Below are 15,715 nucleotides of genomic sequence, written 5' to 3'. Positions count from 1 at the left end.
TAATGATGCCTGTTAATGTACAACAATTCCTGTTGCCAGTTAATGTATACCAATTTAATGGTGCCATTTAATATATACCAATTTAATGGTGCAGGTTTATATATACCAATTTAATGGTGCTAGTTAATGTAGATCAATTATATGTTGCCATCTAACATAGACTCCTTTTATGTTGGCAGTTAATGTAAACTAGTTCTTGTTGCCAGTTAATGATTACCAATTTAATGGTGCTTGTTAATGTATACCAATTCTTGTTGCCAGTTAATGTATACCAATTCAATGGTGCCTGTTAATGTATACCAATTTCTTGTTGCTTGTGAACATAAACCAATTGTATGTTGTCAATTAATGTTGACCCATTTTGTGTTGCCACTTAATATTTTTGTTACCAGTTAATGTAGACCAATTTAATTGTGCCACTTATCTATATGTTGATCATATGACTGCAGTTTCCATATTTGTGATGATATGTATATATGTTTACAGATGTTGAAAGACAAAGAACCTGTTTGTGCATTCTGGAAATACAATGAAAGGTATTGTGCTGCTTAAATCAAATACAAAACTTTATGAACATATTTTACAGTCATTAATTACTGATTATAATCTGTTTAGTTTAATATATAAATATACATCACTTTTACACCACATATCTACACACTATACAAAAGAGTTGGGTCAAATTTTTTTGCAACATTATTGTGGGCCTTCGCCTGTAATAATCTGTAGTTCTTGTACTTGTAGACTTGCTTTGCAATATCCACATAAGACAGGACAATTTAAATAAATATACTTCTTAACATCATATTTATTATATTTACAGTTCACTGGTAGGAGAATGGTCAGATGAAGGTTGTAGAGTTGTTGATACAAATGATGATTTTACAACATGTGAATGTGTTCATCTGACAAACTTTGCTGTCCTCATGGATGTCACTGGAACAAAGGTATGTCCTTGAACGAAGGTAGGCCCTTGATGAAAGGGTACTTCTACTAGTAACTGCAGTTCTGAACAAGAATTTTTTACAGTGTTCTTGAATTAAAAAAGAGAAGGTTGAGTTAACTTATCTAAGCTATTTTCTAAAATAGACTTGACTTGCTTTGAATTAAGAAGAGCTTGAGAAAAGTTCCATGAATTTAAAGATGCTTTATTCTACAATAAAGCAGACCACAAATGCTGAATCTGATTTGACTGCAAAATATTGGAACTAAAAGTGTCATTCCAGTCTGCATAAATGTGCAGTCTGACCAGGCTCTATACTGTTGGTAGCTCAACTTTTATATTTTAATGTTGAAATTCATTAAACTTTGAATGCATTGCTCCAAGGCAAATCCTTTACTCAAAATCAGCAGGTTAACAGTAAAATATGATGAAAAGCATGGATCTGTTTATTAAAGCATAGTTTTACCATTGCAGTGCCCCGAGCTGAAAATGTTTCAAGTTTTATGTTCAATTTTAGGAAACATATTTCTTATAATATAGTCTTCTAATGAAATACAGTGACTAGAAATAAATGAAACACCTATATTGTACAGTTTTACAGTTTCCTAAGACCATTATGGATGTCACAAGTTTGTTTTACAGTCATTATAATAACTTTATTTTCTCCAGTTTGTCTAATTTATTCTCAAGTATGAATATTGTGTTTGCAGTTGAATAAATGGCACAGAATGTCTCTACAAGCCATTACCTATGTTGGATGTACGATATCTATTGTGTGCCTCCTTATGTGCTTCATATCATTCAGCATTTTCAGGTTTGTTTTTTATTTATTCTATACTCTACTGTCTGTAAGATGTTGTTACAGAAAACTAGTATCCTGTTTTCTCGTATTATTGTGGGGCTAAGAGCTAAACTTGGTTGGATAATATATATTAACAATATTTTTAATGATATTATGCCTGTTCAAGGGACTATAATATTGAAAAGGTGAAAGTCAAAGGGGCAGTCTATTTATATTTTATGCAGATTTATATTTTATCCTAATCATTTTCCAATATCAACTGTTGGTCAATCACTATGTTTTAGTCAGTCTTTTTAAATACATAGTCAATTCAGCTCAACAATGAAAATATGAGCATAATGTCGCTTGAAAGAAAGTTTAGTTAACTTTAGCCCCTAGCCTAGAAGCAGCCTTTCTTACAGGAGGGTTTCATTTCTAAGAAACTACATACATTTAGAAACTTTATAACAATGTTGTTCAAATTAACATTTTTGATTGATAACCTATAAGTTTAACATAGAGTTGATATTTCAAAAACATGTATCATGTGATTTTGAAATCAACATTTTATGTTTAACCTTTGTTGTCAGGTACTTTATTATTGTGCTAAAGCTACATAATAAATAGATTGATTTAAACTTTGTTTTTAATGACATGATTTATATTTTAAGTTAGCAAATGAACAAAAATTTGTTGATAGATATAGAAAATGTTAAACTAAATGTTTACAAAAATGATTATGGAATGTGCAGTTTAATTGATGCGCTGGCAAAGTAAAGATTTATTGGTTTACTAGCCTGACATCAAAGTATTTTGTTATGTTTTTATGTAAGTGTAGAAAGTGTTTTAATTGATCATATTTGTTAGATGTTTTAGTTTTATGATACATTTAATTTGTTTAAACTAATAATAGTTGGGTTTTTTTATTGTAATTTTTGGAAATATTAATAGAAATTAACTATGATACGTGATTATAACTGAATTTTAGGATGAATAAAAACTTTTATTATAGATTTATTATTACAAATTGCATTTTTTTTTAATTTTCAGGAATTTGCAATCTGATAGAAACACGATTCATAAAAACCTTGTACTCTGTCTAATGATAGCAGAGTTATTGTTCTTGTTTGGTATAGGACAAACACAGAATCCGGTAAGATATCAATTCTGATTCTCACCGTTTTAAGGAAAAAATATCATTAGAGAATTTAAACCCTAAAAATGTTCATTAAATAGTTACTGTTAAGCATTGATTAAAATCAAGGCAAATAAGCGTCTTGTGGTCAAATTGAATATTTTCCAAAAAAACAAAGGTAGACTTTTTTATATTGGTGGATTAATTAAGGGTTTTCATAATTTGTATGGACATAATGGCTTGAACCATAATGTAAAAAGTGAATGCATGTAATCCAACCTGTTTCATAATTTGTATAGTAGATTGAATTAAATGAAGAAATTTTCAAATACAGAGGGTCATCCAAGCTTAATGAAAGAGATATACTCTAATACATCAATGTTTATGAAATGTTTTATGATATATGTATGTTTTATATTACAGGTTTTATGTTCAGTGATTGCAGGTTTCCTGCATTTCTTCTTTCTGACCTCATTCTCATGGATGTGTCTAGAAGGTATCCAACTGTACTTTATGTTAATTGAGGTATTCGAGGCAGAGAGGTCAAGGGTCAGATGGTTTTACGCTTTCGGATATGGTAAGCTTTTATAATAAGATTGATATGTCATTGATTTATTTTAATATATTTTAGTGCAAACCATACTGTTTGATACCTCTCACTATTTGGTTAGCTTGAAATAACTTAAAATTATCTTCATAATTTAAAAGTTCCATAGCTAGTTACTAGGTGATAGATGCAAGAAAAGTATAATTGTATTCCATTTAAACATTCCTTTCCTGTATAAAGACTGCTGAATCTGAAATGATTGATATTATGGATTATATTCATTCCAAATAAAAATTACATTAATCTTTACCCTGCTAAATATCTTAAATGGACTTGTTCATCTTTCAATATGGAGCAGACTAAGGGTTGAATACTTTCACTTCATGTTTCTTAAGTCTTAACAAACACATTATTTATGTATATTTACATTTCAATGATATATTTATGCAGGTGTACCAGCTCTGATTGTTGGAATATCAGCAGCCATAGACAATACAGGATATGGAACAGAAAACCAGTAAGTTTGTGTATTATATGTCCTTTTGTCTACATGTATTACAATATATTGTGCATTTAGGTGTGTTATAAAACAAAACAAAGACTTACGTTCTAATTTGAAATAGGATAACTTTGAAGAACAGTTTTTGTGATTCAGTTGACTGCTCCTTGTATATAGATAAAGACTTGTTATGCATACGGAAGTTATCAATTTATCATGATATTATACAAGTTGAAGGATGACTAATAGGGCCAGCTCTATAGATAGTACACTTCTTGAATTCAACCATTGTAACAGATACAGTTGTATTAACATACAAATAGGTCTTATGATACTATAGGACTGCAATGTCTAGTCATGAATAAATCACATTTTCTTGTTTATTGCTTTACACCCAATCTTATTGTTATTTAGATAAAACACACATACATATTTTATCAAGGGTATAGTGTTTGGATGAACATTCGGATGTGTGTAGGATCTGCATATATCTGGGCGTTTCTCGTAACACTGTAAACTTGTACACTGCTGTAACCAGAGCTGCATTACTGGTACTGGTACTGGTACTGCAGTACCTACTGCAGCGATTTTGCAAGTACTGGTACTGATACTGAATTACTCTTACAAAATTTTGCTACTACTGGTACTGGTACTGCATTACTGTCTTAAAAAGTGGTACTGCTACTGCATTACCCAGTACTTTTGGTTTTGATAAAAATTAAAATAGCATCAATTTTTCTCATAACATAAGGCTGTAAATTACATTAACTATATTTTATTTTTGTGAAAAAGTAAGTTATCAAATCTAAAGATAATTTGCTGCAATATTCCTTCAAATGTTAACATAATATTCATCATAAAAAGCACCAAAGACTTTAAATAAAACTTAAATTAAGATAAACAGACTCAATATCTCTTTACCCTAAAATATCCTTATTAAAATCTTTTATTACTTTGTATTTACTAGTAAAAGAGCAAAATAAACACTAATTAATTTCTTCTATTCTAAATAATCCCATTTCAAGTGAAAAAAAGTGACATTATTAGCACCATAAAAAGTTGTTATTTACTTTGGTATAAATTGAACAGAGGTGTGAAGGTGTGAAAGGCAACAAAAGACTGTTGTGTTTTAAATGAAAGATGTTTGCATTGTATTTATACAGTTGACTGGTTACTAAATAATTAGATATGACATGAATATATGTTGTAAATATTGTTTGTAAAAAGTATGTTAAAACTATAAAGTTGTAAATATGTTATGTTTACTTTAAAGTAAATTATGATTTTATTTCTTTGCTGAATAATATTTGCAATTATTTGTTTAACACTGTATGTTTTCAAACTTTGATGAATATATAAAAGTAATGGTACTGATACTTAATTCCTTCACCAAAAAAAGTACTGGTACTGCAGTACCAAGCTAAAATCTAGTACTGGTACTGGTAATGGTACTGCAAAATTTGTCAAGTACTGGTACTGGTACTTAAGTACTACACCCTTAGTACTGATGCAGCTCTGGCTGTAACATTCAAATCTTACAACCAGCAATAACAACACAAACTACACAGAATTTCAAATAAATTAAATACAGTCTGGTTGTCTCAACTCTTCACATTATTTTTAAAAAAAAAAGAAGAAAAAATACTTGTTTTTATTTTTAAGTAACTTTGTAGATATGTCCAGTATGTTAGATTTGTTGTAAAGTTATGTATAGTCTCTTATAACTCAACTATGAGTGGCATTTATGTACAATGTCGTAGGTTTTATATTTGTATTATTTTAATATTGTACATGATGGATGAGACATTAATAAACTATCTTATCTTATCTTATCTTATATTGGGTCTTACTCTGTTGCAATTAAATACATGTTCAGTATGTTTAACTAATTATATTAAGAAAAAGAAATGGAAAGAATATTTTCTGTAGATTTGACCTTTTAACCACCCATCAATTTCTCTCGCCTCATCATTTATGATTGTACAATTTATTTCATGATTTACATTTTACAAAAGGCAAATAATTGTTTTCCTGTTGTGTTAACTGTTGTCTGGAAAAAACAATGACATATGATTGTTTAACCCATCCTTGTGAAACTTTATAAAGTCTCATTATTGCCTTATTTCCTGCCATGTCATGTCATTAAATAAAGTTTAAAAAATGCATTTGATAGATATTCTAGTTTTATAAACTCATTTGAAATGTTTTGAAAGAATTAAACTCAATTGTTATGAAGAAAAAAAATGTATATATTGACTGATATGCTTTGAATGTGACATTCTGTGAGAATCTGTTGTTATATTTAATAGGCCATTTATTATTGTAATGAGTTGATTATAACACCACCCTTTTTACACCCTGTACAGAACATGAAACTGAACATGACATTTAAGATAATAGATCTGTAGACAAATGCATAATAATGGGGTGTTGTTTACAGAACTAAATTGCTGTATTATTATTAATGTTTGACAAATTAGGCAGCAAACTGTATATGGTCTGTTAAAATCAAGCTCTCAACTGTTGTAATTATTGCTAGCTAGTTTTCAAAGAATTAAAGATATAAATTGTTGTATTTATACAGTATAATTATGAACTATAATTTCAGTTGCTGGTTGAGGACGGACAATTATTTTATCCTGAGTTTTGTTATACCAGCCGCCATAGTAGTTCTTGTAAGTCTCTTTGCACTTTTAGCATTTATTTTCATTTGTAGTAAAAACAAAATGTTTTTTTAAAGATGTGTATCTACAATTGCCCATTTCATAGTTGGTAATTATGTAAAATGCTGTGTCTTTGTATTTATCAGACCTGTATCGTGCATTTAAACATTCCCTAGCAATTATTGTTCAAAAATATTTTTATTTTTATTTTAATACAGAACTTTTTTTACATTAAAACTTGAAAGTCAGTTTGATGAAGTGTTTTATCAGTATCATTCATCAAATGAATTTAACTGAATAGTTAATTGATAGTTAATTAATGGGATCAGTGTTTGAATTGCATGTAGGTGTCATATCAATAAATCAAAACTTGATTTGTAAGTTTGCTAGCCAATGGACTCGATGCATTTGTTGACATGTTTGAATGTTTACTATTATCCAAAGATTTTTAAACTTAGGTCATTAGCAAGTTTTATAAGATCAATTCCAAACCAGTTTTTCTATTACTGCCATATAAACTTTAATGCTTTAACTTTCTGGAATTAAAAGTCACAGATTAACCTTTGTCATCATTATAGCCTTCACAGTCTGACCAGGCTCTATATTGTTGCCAGCTCAATTTGTAGTATTTTGTTACTAAAATCAATTTAGATTTGAATGGACTCTTCCAAATTCAAACCAGGGCAAGTCTATTACACAAATTCAGCAGGTTAAGTCAGTTATATCTTGTACAGAAATACATGTAATTGATATTGTTTTGTTACTTTACCAGATTAACGTGGTAATGTTGAGTATAGCTATATACATGATGTGTCGTCACGCTGGAGTGACTGCCTCCTCCATACAGGCCAGACAGAAAGGAAAACTAGAGAAGATGGGGTAGGTTTTATATACACATAATTATATTGTATAATATTAATATGCACATTTGATTGTTTGAAATGTAACATATAATGATATAATTATAAAACAATGCTGGTTATATTTACATGAGGAAGGTTATTGATACAGACATAAGCTAGGTATATACACTATATATAGAGTTACATGTATTTATATGCATTTTGAAAAATATCTTGAATGAAAGGTAAAAGGCCAGTCGGAATTCTATAAGTTTGGAAGTGCGAGGCATTAAATATAATCAAAGGGACACAACTGAGCAATAATTTGTGTCATGAAATGCTTAATTCCCCTGTGAGAAGTGCAAATTGAGAAACTGAAGTTGAAGTTTTATATAAGGCATAAAACAATTTAAGATTTCAGTTATAAGCTTATTGCATGCCAAACTATTATTTATTGTAGTTCAGTCACTAACATATTGAAAACATCAGATATCTAAAATGAATGATATTATTGGACTATTTTATTTTCTGAAATTATTTCTTGACACTAAAAATGACGGCAAAGATTGTAACTACAAGAATAGATAAATATTCAGTTTAGATGTCTGATGTAATTTTAAGTATATTGTTTGCTTACTGATACAAAATTTGCTAACAACAGACATGGCGGAGGCAAAAACAGCATAGTGAGTGAAACATCTACGGCTGTAGATCTGCCGTAAGTTACCTCCACACTGTAATGTGTAGATCAACATCTCTCTAATTTTGTCATGTGTACATCTCTCTATTCTACTATCTATATATGGGATTATAATTCCTTTATCTTTGTATTCATACATTTTGATTCATACTGCTGTATTTGAACCCTTGACCTGCTACAAATAAAAGTGATTAACCTTTGCTACTAGTATAGAGCAATGCCCTACCAGTATAGAGCCCGGTCAGCCTGCACTCCCTGCAGATTGACCATGCTATATACTGTTTGTAGCTCAACTTTTGTATTTTGGTATTAAAGTCTTCTGACTCTTGAAAAAATTGTTCTGTACAAATTCATTGTATAAATTCAGCAGGTTAGAGGTTAAAACATACTGCTGCATATCTAAATAAAACAGCATTACCAAATTAAACAATTGTGTTAGGGACAACAGATTTCTATATTTATTTAAAGTTATAAAGATCTCTATGCGTTTTTGTAATGTCCATAGCAGTATGAAGACAGCATGTTTCAAACAATGTATGAGTACAGATAACAATTGGATGTAGGTGTTATGTTGTACTCTATCCGTTTCTTAAACTAAGTCTTAAAAAAAACTTCCTGACAATTGCACAGTTTAGGGAATGCCTTTTAGTTTTTGGTATCCAAAAGTTTCATTGTAATAATTTTTTTGCAAAAACAACATTGTGTAGGTTAATTTTAAAAATAATAAAACAACTAGGAAATGGCTAAAAATTAGCTATCAAAATGTAAAGCTGAAAGATATGTACATGATTGTTGGAAGTTATTTTAAGACCTGGTTTATTATTTTATGTTTAAACAAATGTTTTGTAAGCTTGTGTCCTCTAATTGAAGTATAAACCTGTAGAGCATGTAAAAGCATTGTTAGAAAATTAAGTGAAGTGATTTATATAGCATGTTTTTGCAGCATGGTAAAATTGATGATGGTCTGAAGATATCTGAACAAAAACATTCTGCTAACAAGACCATTTAAAATAACAGTAAAATGATCTTGTTTGCAGAATTCTTCTTCTATATTTCAGACCTCTTTTCTTTAATTTTAAAATTGTTAAAATTTGCCTGATCTTGCATTATTTGAAATGTTCTGCTTAGTGGAACTTTAGGAACTTAGCTATTAGAGTTTACTACTAGTATAACAGCATGATTTTGTCTTAATGAAATGCTTAAAGGCTGATATGTTAGCATGCCAGAAATTATATTACATTTTTCATTGATTTAAAACAAAAAGGACAGAGTGAAAATATAATTGGAGCATTTATTATGATGTATTTAAGATAAAGGAATTAACAGGTGTAACATTGTGGTAAAGGATTTTCTCTGTTATGTTTCCATGTATCAACACTGTAGTGGCTAGCCCCTATTCCGAATCCTGTTAGTGATTTTGTATAGTTGATTAGTTTGAATTATACTCCTATAATATAAGTAATTTTATCAAATAAACCACAGTGCAGGAGTGTATTTAACCCATTTAATAAAAACGATATTACACTAGTGTTATAATACTTTAAGATACATTGAATATACAAACATAGCATGAAAGAGCGCTAATGTCGGTGTACCACTACAGGTGCAATGAAAAATTACTCTTTTTAACTCTAAACCATTCTTATTTTAGATACTGTATGTGATAAATGGAATATTATACAGTCTAACTTGCCCATGCGACCACGTGTATTAAGCAACTTTTGTCTTAAACGACCACTTTAAATTCCCCCCGATCATTTTCTCTCTAGAGTGGGTAGACCAACGCTCGGCGTAAACATACTATATTTTATATAGCAAATTCAAATCAACGTCAACAAACCTCAATGTTATATGTCCATTTTCAAGACCGATGATATTGTTTTATATAGCCATTGTGTAAAATTCGCTAATCACACAATGATGTGCATGGCTGGAGCTATAGATAGTCCGGATAAACAAGAGTGGTTTGCGTGAAATTGTACCATAGCTCGGCGTACAATACTACATGATGCAGGATTGTTTTTCGAATAAAATCTCTTTTTATCTTATGATGAAAACATATTGAATAAATTGTAACAACCAAATTAGGTTCATACATTTACAAGTACCCAATTTTTAGTTTAAATTTCACAGCCCCAGAACTCTAGTGTCAAAAGATTTTAATAATTTATATATTGGGGATTACATACGGTTGTTCGTCTGCTATTAGAATATTCACGTGACTTTACCAGCAGTGAACCACACCAGGATAAAATGGTGAAAGATGTAAATAAAAGCACCAGTGACCTAAATCGGAGATAACTCAATACATTTTCAGATATTCTAAAAAAAATATTTTTTACGCCGAGCATTGGTATGCGCCGAGCATTGGTCCAACCACTCTATATCTTTAATGTATTTAGCGACTTTTGCTCAACGCGACCAGCGACTGCTAATTAGTCACCTAATTGAGATAAATCTTTTCATTAAACGACCACTTTTACCTGTCAAGTGATTGAGTTTTTAGAGAACACCACCTCGTAATGTCAAGTGTCAACAATCAAAACACATAAACAAATAAACGTGTGAAAAACTCTATTTCCCAAACCGTTTAAGCGTATGCAAATGAAGTTAAGTATACGCGTGACGTGTATTATCCAATAATATCGGATAAACAATGCAACGCTCCGCCCCTACTGAGATGGTGTATACGCTTCGCTTGTTGACATTTAGACTGCATTGAATTGACCTTGAACTTGATCAGCAATTAAATTAATCGTAACAATTAGATGTAGTTTGTTTATTTCAAATGAAAAAAAGGACAACAGAAAACATCTTCACTAATAGGGTTTTCGTGTTGGAATCAAGGAATAACAACGGAGAAGTTAAAAAATTCTGGAAAAATGTCAAACATGTACATAATGGATCAAAACTGTTTTTGTCAATAAATATTAGAAAGTTATTTTTTACATTTGCATCCATTTAGATTATCGGAGCGTATATTTATTATTCAACATGTATATAAAACGAAGTGGAAAAACATTCCCACCGCATAAGAAAGATGTCATTTATAAATTTTGACTTTTATATCATGCTGACTGTCTTAAGAGACCATTTCATTAAGCGACCGTTTTGGGTGTTTCCCTTGCACGGTCGCTTAATACACGTTTGTCTGTATTCATGTAAGTTTAATACTAAATTTATTGAACTTGTTGAATAAAACAATATTATTCTTGCCAATAAATTTAGTATTAAACCTACACTCATTCAATATCCGATATTTCTAGGTGATGATATTAACATTTTCAAGGGATTTTTTTCTTTCTGTTGGTGTATATTAATTTTGATTTTGAGAAATGTAAAAATGGTAATAATATTTTTTTTCAATTGTGGCATCAATCTCTTTTAAAGATTTATTTTTTTTATAAATTTAGGCATACCACTGTGTAAGACAATCTTTTACTTTTCTTTCATCTTGTGATATAATAAAATTTGCATGATGTGATGCTGTAGACTTCAATTTAGTTTTTCAACAAAATGCATGTACAACTTATTCATTATAACTTTCTTTCTACCTTTTTAAGAATTAGAACAATATTTTGAACAAAATGCATGCACAACTTTGATTATTTCTACCTTTTTAGCTCACCTGAGCATGCTCAGGGTGAGCTTTTAGGATCGATGATTGTCCGTCGTCCGTCCATCTTCCGTCCGTCGTCCGTTCACATTTAGTTGTTAACACTCTAGCGGTCGCATATATTGCCCCAATCATCATCAAACTTGGTCAGGATGCTTATCTAGTTGATAGCTCGGATGAGTTCGAACATGGGTCATCTCGGATGAGAAACTAGGTCACAAGAGCTAAAAATAGAAAAACCTTGTTAACACTCTAGAGGTCACATTTTTGCCTCAATCATCATCAAACTTGGTCAGGATGTTTGTCTAGGTGATAGCTCGGATGAGTTCGAACATCGGTCATCTCAGATGAAAAAGTAGGTCGCCGGAGCTAAAAATAGAAAAACCTTGCTAACACTCTAGCGATCACATTTTTGCATCAATCATCATCAAACTTGGTCAGGATGCTTATCTAGTTGATAGCTTGGATGAGTTCGAACATGGGTCATCTCGGTTGAAAAAGTAGGTCACCGGAGCTAAAAATAGAAAAACCTTCCCTTAGGAAAAGGAAAGGCATTTAACTTGTAGTTATATTGCAGTTATTTAGCAGTTTTTTCAAATAAATGCCTTTTTTACAATTTTTTGCCCTTCATCTTAATTTGTAGGATTCCATTTAAACAGCAGTTCTTAAAAAACTGGTAAAAACTTGTTGTTAAAAAACTTGTGTCCAGCATTTTTTACCAGTTTTTCAACATTTAAAAATAAATGGTGATGTTAAACAATACTTACATTACCATTTTTTACAAGTTATTTTCTTGAACCATTTTTTTAAGCTAAAAGATTGTGACAGAAGCTGCAGTTTTTACAAGTTTTATTTAAATGCTTTTAGGAAAATATAATTCATGCACACTAATATTCACTTAATACCTTGTAGTGCATCATAGCAATATTGTATGTGTACAACTCACCGGTGTGGGGTGTAAATTTACTTTCAAACTGAGTCCTGCCGTCCAGAGGCAGCAAAAGAAATCACATGAACAAACCCTGTCGTCTTCTCTTTTTTTTTTTTAAAACTCATGAGCCAGATAGTTTGTCTGTACAATGTGAAGGTTGTAGTTTACAATGCCTGCGACAGAGTTGAAACTCAGACACTAGCTGTTGTATTTTATAAATTACAGAGTTGAAACTCAGACACTAGCTGTTGTATTTTATAAATTATACTGCTTGCGGTAACGTAATTTCAAACCAAAACAAAATTTCTACAGCATTCTTTTCTTCAATTTTCTTTCAAAAGGAAGCTTTGCAAAATACTATACAATAGTATATAACTTTGATTTCAAAATTACTGTTAGCTGTTTTAGTACCGCGAAAATAGGAACTTTCACTGTAAATGAAAGAAAGCATGTTTGACAGACAAGTTAAATGGTATGAAAAGACATTATGAAGTCCTACATATTATTATTATTATTGTAAAACAAAATTATTTTTTTTTGTGTCTTGAGAGTGACTCACTCTTTCCAAAAAAAACAATAGGGAGTAAAGACACTAGCTCTAAAATTTATCTGTTAATTTTGCTCTATAGTTAAATCTAGTCAGCATTAGACATCAGCATGTATTAATATAAAATTTCTGATATTTGGAGGATCAGATTGAGAATAGATATCTTATTTATGGCAATTGTTCAAAAATAATTATGTCCATAATAATTAATAATTATGTCAATAATAATTATAATAAAATTGAAAATAAAAATGTTTTCTTTCTTTTTTTAAATAAAACAACATACTGATCTAGATCTATTTAATAATATTTTTCTAGGATTACTTTTATTATTATTATTTAATTGAAATTTAATAATCAATTGACCTTACTGTAATGGTCAACCTGCATTATGACAATTTTATCATTGGCCATTTAATTAATAGATATTAAATAGGAATATATAACCCAAAAAGAAATAACAAATGTTCAGGCACTCCAAGTAAATCAAAGACGTATTATAAACCTTAAGAAAATAATCAATAATTGACATCTGAAGTATGTAATTTTTATCAGTTGTGTAGAGCTATTTTTAGCGCTGTCAAATTGCATCCACTGATGTCATGCTTCAGTGCACAGGCTGTGTGTATAAACCACTTTATGCACGGCTTATACTGCCTGTTGACATTTTTATTGATTGTGATTTGAACATATGTAGATCTAATTAGGGGTGGATTTAAGGTGATTATTATTGCATAGTTGAAAATCCCATGTGGCAAATAGACTCATGTGCAGATTTTTTCACGTGTCAAATTTGTGCATTTCCAAATTTTCACGAGTCAAAACCCGAATCTCCGCCTGAATTAAAGTAGGCCTATATGTGGCAGGTCATATTTATGCTGACGGAAATTAACGATGATAACTTAGTCTTTACTTAACCAGCGAACCTTTACGATTATACTCGAGCAATTTCCGTATATTTACGCTAACCGAGACAGCATAATTTCATGACGTATTTAATACGTATACTGATGACGTAGCAACACAATTGTTTTGGAAACTACTGTAGCTTTGTATGACATTCAAGCGCTTGTTGGGCTAAAATAATAGATTTGTGAAATAAAATTCAACGATATAATTGAAATTATTCAGTCATTGTATTGACGGCAAAAACAACGGAACTACACGAAATTTTGCGAATCAAGCACATGTTATTGACGTAGTACACAGGTTTATTACGTAGAACACAGGTTTATTGTGCGCGCAATATTCAAAGACGGCAGACACTTCGTCTCATATCGACAGTGAACTGATATCGTCTCCCCAATAAAGACATACAACGAGGAAGGTGAAATAGCCCAAGCAAATTATCAGAAGAAGACCTTCAAAGCTGCAATCGGTGAAATTCACTGTGAGTATTATCATAAATGCACTGTTTTTTTCCCAAACAGAGACGGCGTGTTTATGACCTCTAGAAAAAATGAAGAGTCTAGAGATTATTTTAATGACCTTTCTTCACGTCTAAAAGCATTATTTTGTAGCAATTTGCCGACTGTAACAATAGAAATAATAATTGTATTTCCAGCTTATTCCTAGTTACAGTTAAGATACTTAAACCTTACTGGAAAAAATGCGTAAACGGACATTTGTCACATATTTTCGCGACCTGTTTTTATTTATTTCTTTGTTGAACAGGAAAGATATAATAATAATAATAAATAAAAAACAAAGCATCGATAAATATGGCTGTGCTTCCCTGCAGGAAATTATTTGCTTATGCCCTTTAAAAATATTGAAATTTAAAATATTGTTTTGAAAAATGCATGGCTAGAAAGTTTTTTTACACCCAGACAGTGCAATACCCTAGTATGCAGACAGTTCACTACCTTAGCAATTTTGAACTTGTATTAGAAAAAAAAGTTTTTCATAAAGAAACAATATTTTTATATGACCATTAATTTATGTAGATCTAGTTATATATTTAGAATATGATAAACAAGATCAACAAGAAAAGATGATGTTCAATAAGCCTACATCATGTCTGTATTTTAAAATAACACATTACTGACAGACTGTATTTTTAAATCACAATAAGATACCTCCAAAAATTTATTTGAAACAGAAATCATGTTTTCTGTTTGTTTTTGATTTATGTGTGTGTTTGTGTGTGATTTAATCTCTAGATTTCTGTGCATGTATAGGAATTATTGGACCACTAAAAAAGTTGTCTAGGCCACCAAAATTTATCAGTCATTCAGTGGTCCAAGTGACAGTCTAGCTAAAATGGTTTGTCTTTGACACTGTCTAAGCCTATACTAGAGAATCTGAATACTGGTCCATTAAAATAAATCCCACATGATGATTTGCAAAGAACAAAAATAGCACAAACAGTGTCATATTTTAAGCACTAACCTGAATACATTGCCTCTCAGTCATTGAATTTTATTTAAGATTTTTGAATATACTCGTCCGAATTCCAGTTTTGAATTTATTCTACTATATATTTAGCTCTTAAAATTTACACTGGTCATG

The 15,715-nt window shown here is 30.5% G+C and overlaps 1 protein-coding gene across 7 annotated transcripts in view; it reads left to right on the top strand.

The window, feature by feature from the left end:
* LOC132757820 (adhesion G protein-coupled receptor L1-like) overlaps positions 1-15,715 on the top strand; it is a 56,348-nt gene that overhangs the window by 27,390 nt on the left and 13,243 nt on the right. For 6 of the 7 annotated variants that reach the window (XM_060749261.1, XM_060749255.1, XM_060749258.1 and 3 more), the window contains exons 11-19: positions 487-536; positions 824-947; positions 1,654-1,757; positions 2,775-2,877; positions 3,283-3,436; positions 3,857-3,923; positions 6,514-6,580; positions 7,341-7,447; positions 8,072-8,128. In XM_060749261.1, coding sequence (XP_060605244.1) covers positions 487-536; positions 824-947; positions 1,654-1,757; positions 2,775-2,877; positions 3,283-3,436; positions 3,857-3,923; positions 6,514-6,580; positions 7,341-7,447; positions 8,072-8,128 — 833 coding nt within the window. The remainder of the gene's footprint in view (positions 1-486; positions 537-823; positions 948-1,653; positions 1,758-2,774; positions 2,878-3,282; positions 3,437-3,856; positions 3,924-6,513; positions 6,581-7,340; positions 7,448-8,071; positions 8,129-15,715) is intronic. The other variant, XM_060749262.1, reaches the window with a different exon arrangement.

Source organism: Ruditapes philippinarum, unplaced genomic scaffold (genome assembly GCF_026571515.1).
Source record: "Ruditapes philippinarum isolate M1 unplaced genomic scaffold, ASM2657151v2 ctg252_1_1_1_1, whole genome shotgun sequence".
Classification (NCBI taxonomy): Eukaryota; Metazoa; Mollusca; class Bivalvia; order Venerida; family Veneridae; genus Ruditapes; species Ruditapes philippinarum.
Note: the sequence above shows the minus strand (reverse complement) of the source record. Positions and strands in the feature narration are given on the sequence as shown.